Here is a 14,648-nt window from a genome sequence, read left to right as displayed (position 1 = left end):
TAACTCATTCACTCCAAGCCATTTTCACTGAAGCAACCCCCTTTGCTCCGACCTTCTGTGGGCCTTGTAAAATCAGTCAAAATACAGTATATCAAAACATGGAACCCACAAAAAAAAAACATTAGTCTTTACTTTCATCAGGAAAAAAATATATTTGTGTCTGTTTCCGTTTTATAGCAATTAGCATTAGAATGCAGATTTCAGGTTTCATTGATATTCACATTGCAGGTGAAAACACTTATCAAAAAGAGCTTGTTGCAACATAGCCCTGGCTGATCCCACTCACGCTGCCGCCACCTGCTGGACATTTTTTGTAGTAACAACCATTGTTTTAAGCCACCTCTTCATGTCAGAAGCTGCACCAAAGCCTTCTGTATGCTCTTGCATTAAAAAAAAAAAAAAAAAAAAACGTATAAATACGTTTTTGGGAGTGAATGCGTTTTAATGGGTGTGTTGCATGAAGGACATATAGTGTGAAAACTGTGCCTAAGATATTGTGTGAGTGGCACTCACAGGCTCGAAAAAGGACTGAGCAGAGTGCAGACGCCCGCCAAGGCCAAACTGTTAACAAAATAACAAACATATTCATCGATCCATTTTCTAGTTAGCGGGCTGGCTGCCGTTTTGATTCGTTCCGTTTGTACCACTATGACTCAGACAGTGGAATCAATCAAAAACAAAGTCGTGATACCCCACCAACGTTCTATTATGACGTACTCCCCCCCCCCCCCCCCCGAGCAAGTTTCATGAAAATTGGTTTAGTAGTGTTCCCTGATAACAAACTTGAAACAAACTGGTGATCAGCACAATACAAAGTCTGTTTCATAATCCACTACACAATATTTCCATTGGTTTTGACAAAGACAAAGAATGTTTTGTAATGAGGAGAAAGTCAGTCATCTGAGGGATCTTGTGAACATGAAACATTTTGCAAATAGATGACACTTTACCTGCCAACTATCGTCCTCTCGCGAGGCAGCGTAATTAAATGTTTCCATGTTGCAAGATGGCTGAGATGAGCGGCGGTGAATGTCAATTAAAGCCGTCTTGATGTTCAGACGACGACGACGCGGATTCCGCTCCTCTGACTCAAACACTTCCAGTCTTGTTTTGTTTCAGATGTGTTAATAGACGGCGCGCGCGAACGCACCCGCTCGTACGCATGGAATAGAAATGCTCACATTTTGCGTGGGTGTTTATACACTAAAACAAGCTCACTAATGAGTTAGTGACATTGTGCATGGGAGTCCAGAGATGACATTACGTCATTTACATTGCAAAGCTGAAGCTGTCTTTTTTTTTTTGTAAACTTATATGTATATTGTATCATGGAACCATAAAACTCACACATTAATGCATCAATCCTCAAAGAGGCCTTTAACAGACAAGTAATACTCTTTAAAAATAACGAAAAATTCCATGAGTTCAGTGCTTTTTAATGGTACCTACAATTTTGTAATTATCTTTACGCAGCCTGCAGAGCGGAATAAAACGCCACCTGCGCTTCAGTAAAAATGCAGCCTATATTTAAAAAAATGAGTATCTGTAGCTTTTATACTGTATGATAATGTGGATGAGTCTGCATTTACTGTAATGAAAAAAAAAATACAATTCAGGCTTGCATATCATAAATCTTAATAATGGCAATGTGGTATCATTTGTACTCTATTGGGGGTGGATAAATCCTCATGGATCTTAATCCTTCCTGTAGTTTTAAACAACGCCATATATGGAAAGAAAGAAAAGTAAATCAACTGATAGTCAGCAATATACCAAAAAAAAAAAAAAAAAAAAAAGTGTTTGTTTTGAAGCGTGTGTGTCTGATGGTCCTAATAATCCAAATGCAGGGTATGGAACCGAAGGCCCATGAGCCATATTTAGCTTGCAATAGAATTTGTAAAAACTAATTAGGAGGGATTTGTTCAGGTACAATAACTGGAAATTGCCCCAATACTTCCAAAATGGCTCCTTCAGACTAACATGTCAGACTACCTTTATGTTATTTTTATATATATCTCATCAGCAGACACTCTGGTATCATTTTTGTGTCCCTGTAAACTGTCTTTCGTCACCCGAAATGACCAAAACATTTTGTAATTTCAAAAAGCTGAATATTAATTACGTGTTAAATGGCTCACATCCAGAGTTAGCGTAAACAGAGGGGCATTTCCTGTCTACACACAATTTTGCAACAGGTTATTAACGTCACATACAGCAAAGTATGAGTTAATGAGGTGGCCTGAACATTTTCATGTCCTGACACTCATGGATATGGAAAGTGAGCTCAAAATAATAGCAGGAAAAATAAAAATGTACTTTTTAATTGCATAAGTGTGCATACTGTTGAACCACCATTGTGACATTTAACAATAATTGTGCACACGTCTTAGCAAAAATGCTCCAGTATGAAGTACTACAAGGCCATCTCGAGCACAACCCCCCTTTTGCAATAGTATTTAGGTCTGGGCTCTGACTCTATCATTCCAAAAGTTTTCATTTTCTAATTTCTTCTGCTAGTTTGTTGTGGCACTGAAAGCTATGAGTTGTATTTTGGGATGTTCTTAAGGATTATAAAGCCCCGCAAAGCAGGCTTCTCCCTGCTATCATTTTACATCATGAAAAAATGTTTAAAACTATGTGTTCACTTTCTATAGTCACTGTCATTTTTTTCCTTCCTCCCATGTGAACTCAAAATAGTTATGTCATCAAAAGTGCATTCATCAGATATGTTGCTCTCTGCACAATAGGACTCCGATATCTATTTTGGATTATAAAATGACATTTTCAATTCCCGATTCAGAACATCAATGTTTACTCCCTAACTAAATCCTCGGAATAAAACGGGTTTAAGTGTAATTACAGCACTAAAAAGGTCACATACTAATAAGATCACCACTAACGAACATTAACGATTTTGTCCTTTTTGACCCAAAGGGCTCACATTAAGGTGAGATTAAAAGATCAGTTTCATCGACCAACAACAACACAACAGAGCCGATTGTAACTTCCATTTTGTGTTCACAATCTCTGACTTGCAACGTCTGACGCGAGCAAGCAAGCGATTTCAACTGGCGTTCAACAAGATGCCTTCTATTCATTTAAGTGCATCTCTTAACTTGATACAACAGGTTTCATTTGCTTGCGTTTGTGTGTGACAAGTGTATATGGGCCTTGGATTAAAATATTTACCATGCAGCAAGAACATTTCAAGTACCACAAAACTAAATAATTTTGTATGTTTTTTTTATTTTTTTTATTTGTATGTGCGTGCTGCGTAAACGCGCACTGCAGTTGCTATCTCAAGATACTTGTACACCAATTTATGACACCTGATATCATCTGGTGTTGATAATTTAGCTACAACTATGTGCCTTCAAACATCATCTGAATGATAAAGGCTGCTCGAAGAGTCTTAATTTCAGGATTGAAACTTGAGCTGGTCAGACTTCAGCACCATGGACAGTGACCACAGGCCTGTGCACAATACAAAGCGGCCATTTGAAGCTCATTTGAATAAAACATATGCACTTAGTCTATACAATACAATATAGTTTATTAAGCGGGACATATATAGGAATTCTTCTATTGTTTCCACATTTTACATTTAGTGAGCAACGTCACTGAACATTAAATCAATCAAAAGCTTATACGCAGATTCCGCAATGTAAAACACACTAATGTGAATAATACTTTAAAATTATAGAATCATTTTTTTTTCTTTTTCTTCGATAAAAGGGCTCTCCAAGTCAAGTCGTTTCCAGTGGCTTCTTCTTTTTCGTAAATATTTTGTCTTCTTGTGGCCCCAGTTTGGTTTGTTTTCACCATCCAAAGGTAAACACCATTGACAGCACAAAACATTTAAAAAAAAAAAAAAAAAAAAGTAAATAAATAAAAACTTCCATTCGTGCAAAAAGACGGCTTTGGGAGTGTAAGCACTTTTCTCTCAGCTTGTCCATAATTCCATATACTTCACTTGGATGGAAACCATATATTTTTTTAAGGCTATACAAAACTTAAAATAGAGCATTACACACTCGTCGCCTCTTCCATGTCATGTCCTGCCTTCCTTCAGTTTTGTCCTTTTTGCCAAAGTTTCCCAAGCCAGCGAAAATTCCAAACACCACGACGACGACGTCCTGCGTACAAGTTGATGGATGCGAGTATTTGAATCTCCAAGGTTCATATTGGACTAGATAGTAGACTGATGTGAGGAGGAGGAGGAGGATGAGGAGGAGATGGAGGGCAAGGGGGAGGAGGATGGAAGAGGTTGAGGACATTCAGGAGTTTCGTCGACTTCCTTGGCTGACAAGTTCTTCGAGTTTCAAATAAATTGCATGTTTTTTTTGTTGTTGTTGTTGTTGTTCCAAGCAGAGTCACATCCAAGGTCAGATTATAGAGGAAAGACCAGAAAGCCTGAGAAGGTGGAGTATTTCCATCCGCCCATAAGAGTGCCTCGCTCCAGCTTCAGATAGACGCGATCCTCTCGCTCCACCATCAGCAGTACTCCATTACTGGCCGCCTCCCTTGTCACATCCTGGTCCCCGGCAAAGGCTGATATGACTGGGTAATCATTTTGCATCAGGTTTACCTGCAGGGGAGGATGAAAGAAGAGGGCGGGGTGAGGTTTTTTTTTTTTTTTGTTTCCCCCCCATATGAGATTACATTTGTTCTTGCATGCAAAAATGCACAAATGCTCACCTGAATGGTTTGTCTGTTGTAGACTTTCACCACGTGGAAACTGAAACTGTAAATCCCCCGCCTTGGCGCTTGGAAAACACTCGCCTTCAGGTCGAAATGGTTGCCGATGTTCACTAAAACCTGTAAATATGGATATTTTATTATTTGAGAAAAAAAAAAAAAAAAAAAGTTGTCTGTGCCAATTGCTTCTGGCGTCATTCTGTGCGTCAGACGGGAGTGTGATTTGGTTCCAAACGTGTAACTCAGGACGACACAATATGCACCAAAAACACAAATTACAGATGGCTTGAAAACAATTACAAAGATAACAAATTCATCAACTTAAGGTGACTGTTTCGTATTATGGTTCGGAATTAATGAAGGAAAATCAATGCTTAAACAATTTGCACAAACATGAAGCGTCAGACTGAGCCTATAACGACACTTAAAAGGATTGATTTGGCCGCGCATCAACAAAAAAAAACACTCATTACGCACACATCAAACAGCTTTAAGGTGCGGCTGCCTCTTCAATTTCGAGTTCGATCAAAGAGAAAAGTGATAGATAATCAATGGGATATCATATTAAACAGAGGCATAAATAAGCCTCTAACTTTGCACGTAAAGTAAAGCAACAAACTAAAACAGCTTCCACTTATTAAAATGTTTGGTGAGATTAAATTGAATATGATATAAATAAATCTCAATAGTTAAGACACTAACGCAGCACGTAAAATAAAATTTTAGTTGCGCACCTTAAAAAAAAAAAATCATTTCTGCTTAACAGCGCTACTTGTGCTTCAAATCGAATAATTACTGAAAATAAAAAAGTCAGACATGACGTATGTATATTTTTTTTCACTCGTTAACGGGTCCCTTTTACGCAAAACATTCAATAAATCAATAGAAAAAACGTATAGCTTCATCTCAGCTTCTTTTTACGGTGAAAATTATTTTCAGCTTTAAAAAAAAAAAAAAAAAAAAAAAAAAAAACACGCCCAACGCTTATTTCGACGCTGTTGTCACCTGGTCAAAGTAGATCGTCATGGACGTGTTGCTCATCTCCGACGGCTCGTGGTTGGTTCCACGCACGGCCGAAAAAGCCACTTTGGCCCCGGCCGAGCGCACCGAGATGCCGAGAGAGGACGTGACCCCTCCGTCCGAGGAAGGGTTCGAGTCGCACACGACGAGACACTTGCCCTCCAGCACGATGGGCTCCGTGTCGTTCTGGCCGAGGCTCACGGCCACGGTGCACCCCAGGAGGAGGAAGAGGAGGGCCAGTCCCGGGCAGCGCGCTGGCACCATGGTCGCTGATCCTGTGTTCGAACCCGGCAGCCCCCGTGGAGGTTTGTTCGCACTCGATCACCTGCTCCACACTTTCCTCCCCTTCTCTCCTCCCTCTCTTTCCTCTAGCTCACTCTTAAAACACCCTCTGACTCCTCCGCGTCTCCCCTCCTTCCTGCGCACCTTACTTGGCTTATTTTTGCAAGGCAGCGTTCACAGTCACACTAAGGTTGTTGTACGTCCTGAGAAATAGAACAAAAAATGGTTTATGTTAGATAGAAGGTGTTGGAGGCGATTGTTGATTAGTTTGCATTCGGTTGTAACTCGATTTGCGCGCGTTGTTTGTGCGTAAAATTTCACATTTAACCTAATTCGTCAAAAGTAAACTTGTGCTTTACTTTCATCCAGGCTCATCTTTAAAAAAACAACAACACTTTTTAACGGCTACATATGTAATTTAAGACCTACCTGCGCACTCCATGTTGCTGGTTCCTCTGCCTCTCGCCGACTGATTTGCGCGCTCAAATGCTGGACCAAGAAGAGGAACGAAAAAAAAAAAAAAAAAAAAAGCCAAGGTCTCCGGGCTGTCTTTCAGTGGGCAACTCACGCCCATTCTTCGTGTAACTCCTCACAAGTGCTTCTCAAAGAAGAAGACGCGTGAACGGCGTCGTTTGTTCACCCAAGTTTTGGTGGCGCAACCAATTGGCTCGCTCTGTGTTGTCATTTATATGCTGCTGCCGTCTCGTGTCTGCGTCTGATTAATCCGAAATAAAAAGGGTGGGGTGGGCGAAATAACCTTGCTTGATGCGCACCATATTCAGTGTCCATGTACAGTTAGGACGCGAACAATTTGACACTCACGGCTCCAAGTCGAAATAGAGATGCTTTAGCGCCATCCAGTGGTCGTTTTGAGTTCTGCGCGCTGGACACTTTTTTTTTTTTTTTCTCTAAAATCTTCCTTGACAAAATAACAATGCAGAATTTTGACCTTAAAATGTTTGCCTTACAGCTTACAATGGAGATCCAACAATTGCGATGCATCCACATTGCTCAGTTTGAAGAAGAAGGAGGGGTGGGGGGTCATATTTCAGAGCAGTTCTACATACATTGTACAAAAAAAAAGTGTTTCTAACATGCTATCTCTAACCGTCATGACACACAAATGGCGTGTACATTTTGAATATTGCGGTTATAGCTTGCACTAAAATCATACTAAATATGTTACTGTCATCAGCACAAAACTCAAAACCAAAAACTCAAAACCAGAGATTTAGAAGTTTAGTCTCCCAATTATTGTTAGTGATATTTTAACCCTTATTGTTCTGACCCAGTTTTTTGGTTTAAATGCATAAAACCCAAAGAGCTGGGTCGGTCCCAAAAAATTGAGTTATGTGTTTTATTAATCTGACCCAATTTTTTGTTTGAAGCAAAACAAACCAAAACTTTGGGTCGGTCCCTTTTGTACCCAATTTGGGTTATTTTTGACCCAACTGTTTTTAGAGTGAATATTGCTCAATTAAAACATACATTTATTTTAGTTAAGGCTAGCCGAGTACCGATACCAGATTTCGGGATCGGGCCTATAACCGGTTTAATTTATTTCGAGATATTGAACTCACAATGGTGGCTGATATCTCTTGTGGCTGTTTTAGATCATGAACTATAAATTAGAAGGATAGAAAGCTGCCATTCATTTCATGATATTTTAAGGAAAAATTATGTGGGGTATATAGGTAGTGTTTTTTTTTTATTTTTTTTTATTAATGATATGTCATTGTATTGGGGGGAAATTACGGTTATCGCTCTTGGGAAAAAAAAAAAATGGTATCCCTATCGTAATATGAGGCTGAATATCTGTATACAGCTCCTGTATTGGATTTTACAAAGTCCTGTTGTAGGCTACCGAATGCTCTTGGATCTTGGAAAAAATAAAAAAAAAAATAAAAAAAAATAAAATAAAAAAAAAATCACATTTCTAAACAAATATATTCGACACTGACCAATATAATGTTAATAATGCCATAGTTGCCTGAAACGAGCAACACTTGTAATTACCAAAATCATTTTTATTTTACTAGCATCCCTGAACAGAACCTTCTGTTTTATTAGCTGAATTTTATCTGCTTTATTCATTTGTGACTACCCATTGAGCTGGCTCAAGGAAAATTCAATTTTGAAATTTAAAGAGTCCACACTAAAGTACTCCTTGATGCTCCCCTCTTGTTTTTAAGACAGGTGGTCTAATTAATTTGTTAACCCCAATGCAGGTGATACTGCAGTCAAGGCCTTTTAATGAGCGACCACTTCCTGCTTAGCCGCGCACAAGCTCACATGGGACTGTACAAGTGCAGTGTCATTTGTGTGTGTTTTAGTACTAATTTTAGGTTACTGGCTATTTGGACCATTTGGAAATGTGTGCATGGCCATCTTGTGGCGCGTGTATGTGGAAGAGCAAAGGAATCAAAGGGGATCAGATAAGCACAAAGCTGCAAGCAAGATTATAGCCGAGTGACTTTTTTTTTTTTTTTTTTTTTTTTTTAAGGAAGGGACTGCTTGAATATTTATAGATGTGCACATACTAGATGAAGAGCAATATGTAGTTCAGTCTGAACCATTTTCTAGCATAATTTTATTTTAATATTATTATTATATTTTTTTTTAATCCCTGCAAGGAAGAAAAAATTTCAATGTATCATTTTTTTTAAATAAAAATAAAAAAATAAAATAAAATAAATAAATAAATAAATAAATAAAAATCAATGTATCATTTCAATGGCGAGATGTGGTTTGTAGGTGTTTCTTTAACGCTGGTAAATGTATTGAGGGACACGTAAAAACGACACTTTTCTCATAAAGGTTTGGAGGAGCATGGCAAATCTTGATACACAAGCTGCACAATGTTCTGCTGCAAAGCTTCACGTGGCTTGCACTGCAAAGAAAAAGGAATTTTCGGCTCAATCACAGTACTCCTTCCCCCCTTTCTCGAGCCGATTTGACAAACATTGCACTGTCAGAGTCGACTGCCAATCCATGCGGAAGAGTGACATCAGGTATCCGAGAGCCACAACTGACCGCAGGCCTTCAAGAAGGACACGTAGCGACGGGAAAACATCAAATGTCAAGTAACAGGGGGACATGCAAGCAAAAAGGGATGTGGCCTATATGGCATTAACATACCAGGGGCAGCCGTTGCCCTAAAAGAAGGCCGCACGTCCTTCAGGAAAGCTGATTGGCCAGACTGACGACCACGTTACGATTATTTTCCCTGACAGCTCGCAGTGCCTACCATGATTGGTTTAGTGTTTCTATGTACACATTTTTTTTTTTTGTCATGCAATGAGTCCACATAGAGGTCAGATGTGGCTTCATGACTCATTATTCCCTCTGGGTTGTTTCGGACATATTGTCTGGTGTGTGTTAAATGCAATCAGATGCAATCAAAACATCACACATAAACAGGCATTACATCTAAACGGCGCGTTCACTTTAATGTTGTCACGCCCCTCCGCGTCCATCTGTCCTCCCGTCCATCTGTCAGCTATAAATATCTCTGTATGGTTGGACTATATTCACATTTTGAATTAGCCCAACTTGTCATTTTGGCCTGAAAGAAACCATTGAGTGACATGAAGAGTTATTGTGTCATGTGTCTTACTGTTACATCACTATGTGTGAGCTCGTTATGACATCGGCGTGACCACTTCCTCCCAGGGGCTTCAAAATTCAATTTGTGCCACTGTAGAGGTGACAAATTAATTGAGTCAGGCTTTCACACTCATATTATTGTGTGTCAAAATATTAGTCTTCCATTTGATTTTCCACCACCTTCGTTAATGACATCTCAAGCGTGGTTCATTGGAGATGATCACTACTTTAAATGTATTTGCTTAAGGCCAGTGACTTTGTAGTGGCTCTCATAACTGACTATTCTGCAGTCAATTCACATTCAAAACTTGAGTCCACTTTTCCAATCCACTTTGAGCCGCCCAATTACAACTCACAATTATTGTCAGCAACATGAGACAACGTAAACGTCGACAACCAGAACACGCTCTGTACATCCCAAAAAAATAAATGCAATTCTGCTTACCTTTTGCCTTTGACATAATTTTTCACTTACCTGCTCGCAGACTGCAAACAATGATGTTTGTGGAACGACATCGCTGGCTGCTTGCTTTATCATAGTTTTCCAAACAGTGTAGTCCAGCTACCAAACTGGCCAGATCTTGAAATTGACTCGCTGATCATGCAGTTGACTGAGAAACTCCGTGTATGGATGGTCACCTAAAGTAACAATAAAAGTAACAGTAACTATTAAGTAACAGTGGCATGGAGGTGCAGAGAGCCTCACCTTAACGTCACATTTTCTGAACGAGGCAGATAACAACTTCATACTTCATTGTGGGCAGGCACTCAAAAGCCCCAGCTACCTTAAAGTATTATTTATTTATTTGTTTGTTTAAAAATATAAATAAATACGGTGTCAGCTTTTTTTTCTTTTGTCTTATGAACAAACAAATCTAGGGTCTTCACAATTACCGTAGCCTAATTAAATACATTGGATTCACCTGTCCAACAGGTGACATTTCGAGCTTCGTTAATTATATCTGCTTTGTCACTCGAGGACGTTCAGTTGTCAACGTACTTACTGCCCTGCATAGTCTTTTTCATTCGAATAGGTTATGTTCTGTAATTGTGATATACCTAAGACATTAGCTAGTTCGTTAGTCATCACCATTTGTTACCTTTGGCTTTTCGTGTGTGACGTCAGGATCATGATACCGGAAATGACTCTCTCGCTGAACGCCGATGTTGCTATGGAAACGGGACGCTTGTGCTATGAAGCGTCAGTCTGTCTCTCTCACACGCTACTTCAAACTTCATAAAGTGGCTTGGTGAATGTTTTGAAGACTGTGTCCGACTAAATATTTCCGCACCGTCAGAGCCGTGTTTGTTTTCATATATGCACTGCTTCAAAGTAAGTGAAACATGTTAGCATTAAGAGCAACTCCAACGAGCTGACGAATTCTCTCGGGGATCATGTCAAAACTTTATTGACAGGTAACATGCACATATTTCTTAAATCTTTTTTTTTTTTTCTAACTGATTACGACTGCGAGCTCATGTGCCAATCATCAACTACTGTTCACTACAAAAATGCCAAGCTAATTTGTTGTGTTCAATAAAGTCCCACCAGAGTGTGCAATTGAAATGCTGATTTCCATTGCATTCACAGCGTGGAATTTTATTGTTGTGCTGTTCACTTTATCATTTCATGCAGTCGAGAAGATGAAAACTGGTTGTGTCGTACAAAAGAACAGCAGGAAGAACAGCAACTGGCTTAGAATAACTTCTTTTTTCCTTTTTTCTTTTTTTTTTTTTTGTAGACTGCCACATGAAATCCAGAATAAGATCCTATCTTACCTGAATTTTGGCACACTACTCTGCATGAGCCACGTTAGTAAGATCTTCTATCATCTTGCCAATTATGAGTCGGTACTCGTCACCACATATCACACCCACTGTGCATTAAAAGGCAACAATGTAACAAATCCACTCTGAAAAGGTTTCAAATGCAATCGTAAAAGCCTAGCAAGGAAAAAAGGCAGAGATCATTCGAATTCAACTCTGCAGCTTCCTTCAGATCATAATTTTGATGTAGGCTATTTCCATTATACGACATCAGTGTCGCGGCTAGTTTAGTGCCAATTTCAGATATAGAGCAGTTTGTTGGTTTTAGTGGAACATTCAAAACAAAGAACAAACAACAAACATACTATGTTCTTACCTCGACATCTTCAAAATAAGAATCGAATTGATTGCATTTTGTGTCGAGTGGAAATGAGGAGAAAGTGGAAAATAGGAGTGTTTTCTGTTACCTGCAATTGGCCAAAAAAATAAAAAAACATGGAGGTTTATATAACTCCAAGGTCCAATAAAACCCTGCATTGGATCCTTGTTAGTTTTAGGCTCCAGTATAACATTTTAACAGTCACTTACAGAGCATTCAATGGTCAGGCTTCTCAACATTTGGTGTCATTTTATTATCCTGTTAGGCCATCAAGGGGATCTGCTGACTGCCATTTACTTACTACGCCCAGACAAGATTAAAAACCATAGTGATAGTCTTGAAATCTGTTGCTCCCAAATTGTGGAATCCACTTGCATTTGGGCTAAGCACTTTGGCAATTATTAGAAAGCAGCCAATCACATATTTTGGCAGGCATTCCATAAAGATCTATATATATATATTTTTTTTCTTAACTGTATCATGACTGTATGCACCAATTTTAAATTGGAAGACAATATGAAATGACAGGCTCCACTTTATATGCTCAGAATAATAACTGAACAAAGCCTTTCATTGGATTCCACAAACTATCAATAGGTAGTAACAAGAATAGCATACAAACTGCATGTGATATTTTTGTCATTGCTGCATGCATGCAGGGCAAGCTCAAGGTTCGACACAACCGCCGGTTTAATTCCAATCTCGTCATTGAACAGATGATATCAAAATAAACATGTAACAAACACAACAAACATACGGAACAGCTGACCTGAGCCAACAACAGCCAACTCGACATTGTCATTCGCTGACTCACACGACATTCAACAGGTCAGGCCCCGCCTTCTAAAGCAATTTAATTAAAACAATTGTTTTCAATTGAAATTAAAGAAATGCATCTTTTCTACTAATGTGTATAGCATACAATGATTTAATTTTTTTTTTAATTAGATACACCTTTATCTTTAAGTATATTTTTTATTGATTTATTACACATTTATTTTATTTTTTTAGATAATATATTGTTTGAATTCATTAACAATTTGGACCAATGAATAATTACATTTTCAAAAAATGTCAGTCAAAATATGTAAGTTGTCGGGAAAAGAGAAATGGTAGATGAAAACATAAAAAAAAAAAAAAAAAAAAAACACTAAAAACGTCAAAAGTGACCATAAAATGTCAAAAAAATAAGAATAAAAAGCAGAAAATTACCATATAGTGTACACAAAATAGTAAAATTTGAAAAAAGGCAGAAAAGAAAACGTTCAAAAAAATACTTATAAAATGTCCAAAAACAAAAGAAGAAATTCCAAGTTAACATAAAATGTCCACAAAATTGCCAAATGTCAGAAAAAAAAATAGATTGCAAAAAGGCCAAAAAAAAGTGGGAAAAAATGTCCATAAAATGTCCCAAAAAAAAGGAAGAAGAGAGCAGAAAAATACCGTAATATGTACATAAAATTGCCAGAAAAAAACAGATGTAAAACGAAGTCTGATAAATTACAAATAATAATAATAATAATAAATTAAAAAAAAAAAATCCAAAAGCAGGAGATGAAAGGGAGATTAGAAAAGAGTTTTGTGGCTCCAGGCAGATTTTTTTGTAATTTATTTGGCTTAAAATTGGCTCATTGACAGTAAAGGTTGCTGACCCCTGGCCTAACTCGCCGAATGGGAGGGCGGGTTTTGCTTGGTCTGAATGGAGTGCCTGCTTGGAGGTATTCTCGCATCCATGATCGGAGGGAGGCTCCCAATAACTCTGATGGGTTTTTACAACCTCAGATTAGAAGCTGTGAGGCGCTTCATTTTGACTTCCATGCCGGTCGCTGTGGTACAGCGGGGAAGTAGAAACAAGTGTTTTCCTTGCGGAGGCTGTCTGAATTGTTGAAATAAATTACTTACTCACGCCCCCTCCCGACCTCTCATCTAGAGCATATACTTTCTCTCTCTTCTTTCCCCACCAAGTCAGACACTTCCCCGTAGGGGTTTGTCTGTTTGAGACGCTCAGGAGCGTGCGATTTACCTTGCTAATAAGCATTTCAGAAGACATCACACACACAGACAATGGCGGGCCAAATCCCCAGGGTCACCTCGGTCCTCACAGGCTGCTCCAGTTTTTTGCTTTTGTTCCTTCCTCGGCGAGACACGCTAAAAATCACAATAGGGACAGTCCTGAGCCTCCGTTTAGATGGAATGAGATCAGGAAATTCATCAGAACAGGTGCAGTTTTATGTCATTATTGTATTTTTATTCCATTAGCAACTTCACTCAAGTCCCTCCACTGCCGATAAAGCAAACAGAATAGCCATTAAACTTTGAGTTTGGTGAGTCTAAAAATGTATTAACACAATTCTGCAGTCAGATAAGGTCTGAGATGAGGTGTGACATAGCAAATAAATACTAGCCAGACAGTGAAAATTGCTTTCAATGCAATAAGACAAGTCAGTTTCTGCAATTATCCTAATAAAAGTCAAGACAATGAGAACTTAGCAATGCTGATTTCAATCTGTTCACAGCACATAAGCAGCGTTGCCTTTGTCACGTTCACCTTCCACTTGCATAGGCTGCTGGAGAGAAGTACCCAGGGATCCTCTCTTAAGGTAGGCGGCATCTTCTTTTCACGTTTTGAAATGGCAAATGCAAGTGACAGCGTTCATTCCCGAGGTGATCTGTCTTTGATGCTCTGCTTGGTGATGCGTCACCGGCACTTCCACTGCCACGGTGGTTGTTATCTTGTCAACATTGTGGCGTTTTCCCCTTTCTCTCATTTGTCCGCATCAACTTCGACTAAGCGGGGTAAATTTGTTGTTTTTCCCCCTTTCTGTCAGATGTCTGCATCAGTGACCACAAAGCTGTGAATTTTTGTGAAAGTTGGGTTTTGACAGATACATTTAAA

At 38.8% G+C, this 14,648-nt stretch overlaps 2 protein-coding genes across 5 annotated transcripts in view; one reads left to right on the top strand and one right to left on the bottom strand.

Annotated features, from left to right (window-relative positions):
* Positions 1–3,534: 3,534 nt before the first annotated feature.
* cbln2b (cerebellin 2b precursor) lies at positions 3,535–10,841 on the bottom strand. 3 transcript variants are annotated; one of them, XM_077509730.1, is made up of 5 exons: positions 10,707–10,841; positions 10,082–10,245; positions 5,704–6,203; positions 4,699–4,818; positions 3,535–4,588 (listed from the first exon to the last, which is right to left on the bottom strand). In XM_077509730.1, the coding sequence occupies exons 3-5, from the start codon at positions 5,980–5,982 to the stop codon at positions 4,391–4,393; spliced, it is 597 nt and encodes a 198-aa protein (XP_077365856.1). In that variant the 5' UTR covers positions 5,983–6,203; positions 10,082–10,245; positions 10,707–10,841; the 3' UTR covers positions 3,535–4,390. The 3 variants fall into 3 exon arrangements, with proteins under 3 accessions (XP_077365856.1, XP_077365855.1, XP_077365854.1); XM_077509729.1 differs by lacking the exon at positions 10,707–10,841 and adding an exon at positions 10,313–10,681; XM_077509728.1 differs by lacking the exons at positions 10,082–10,245; positions 10,707–10,841 and adding an exon at positions 6,430–7,323.
* Positions 10,814–14,648, top strand: part of LOC144009834 (uncharacterized) — a 24,320-nt gene continuing 20,485 nt past the window's right edge. The window contains exons 1-3 of one of the 2 annotated variants that reach the window (XM_077509725.1): positions 10,814–11,022; positions 11,349–11,418; positions 14,269–14,352. The gene's annotated coding sequence lies outside the window, so the exon portion shown is untranslated. The remainder of the gene's footprint in view (positions 11,023–11,348; positions 11,419–14,268; positions 14,353–14,648) is intronic. The other variant, XM_077509724.1, reaches the window with a different exon arrangement.

This window comes from Festucalex cinctus, chromosome 20 (assembly GCF_051991245.1).
Source record: "Festucalex cinctus isolate MCC-2025b chromosome 20, RoL_Fcin_1.0, whole genome shotgun sequence".
Classification (NCBI taxonomy): domain Eukaryota; kingdom Metazoa; phylum Chordata; class Actinopteri; order Syngnathiformes; family Syngnathidae; genus Festucalex; species Festucalex cinctus.
Note: the sequence above shows the minus strand (reverse complement) of the source record. Positions and strands in the feature narration are given on the sequence as shown.

Excerpts from the sequence above, each read along its gene's own strand:
- cbln2b (XM_077509730.1), bottom strand. The coding sequence starts at position 5,982 with ATGGTGCCAGCGCGCTGCCCGGGACTGGCCCTCCTCTTCCTCCTCCTG. Across the intron at positions 4,819-5,703 it reads TGACGATCTACTTTGACCAG|GTTTTAGTGAACATCGGCAA; the intron begins GTGACAACAGCG and ends CCATATTTACAG. Across the intron at positions 4,589-4,698 it reads ACAACAGACAAACCATTCAG|GTAAACCTGATGCAAAATGA; the intron begins GTGAGCATTTGT and ends CCTCCCCTGCAG.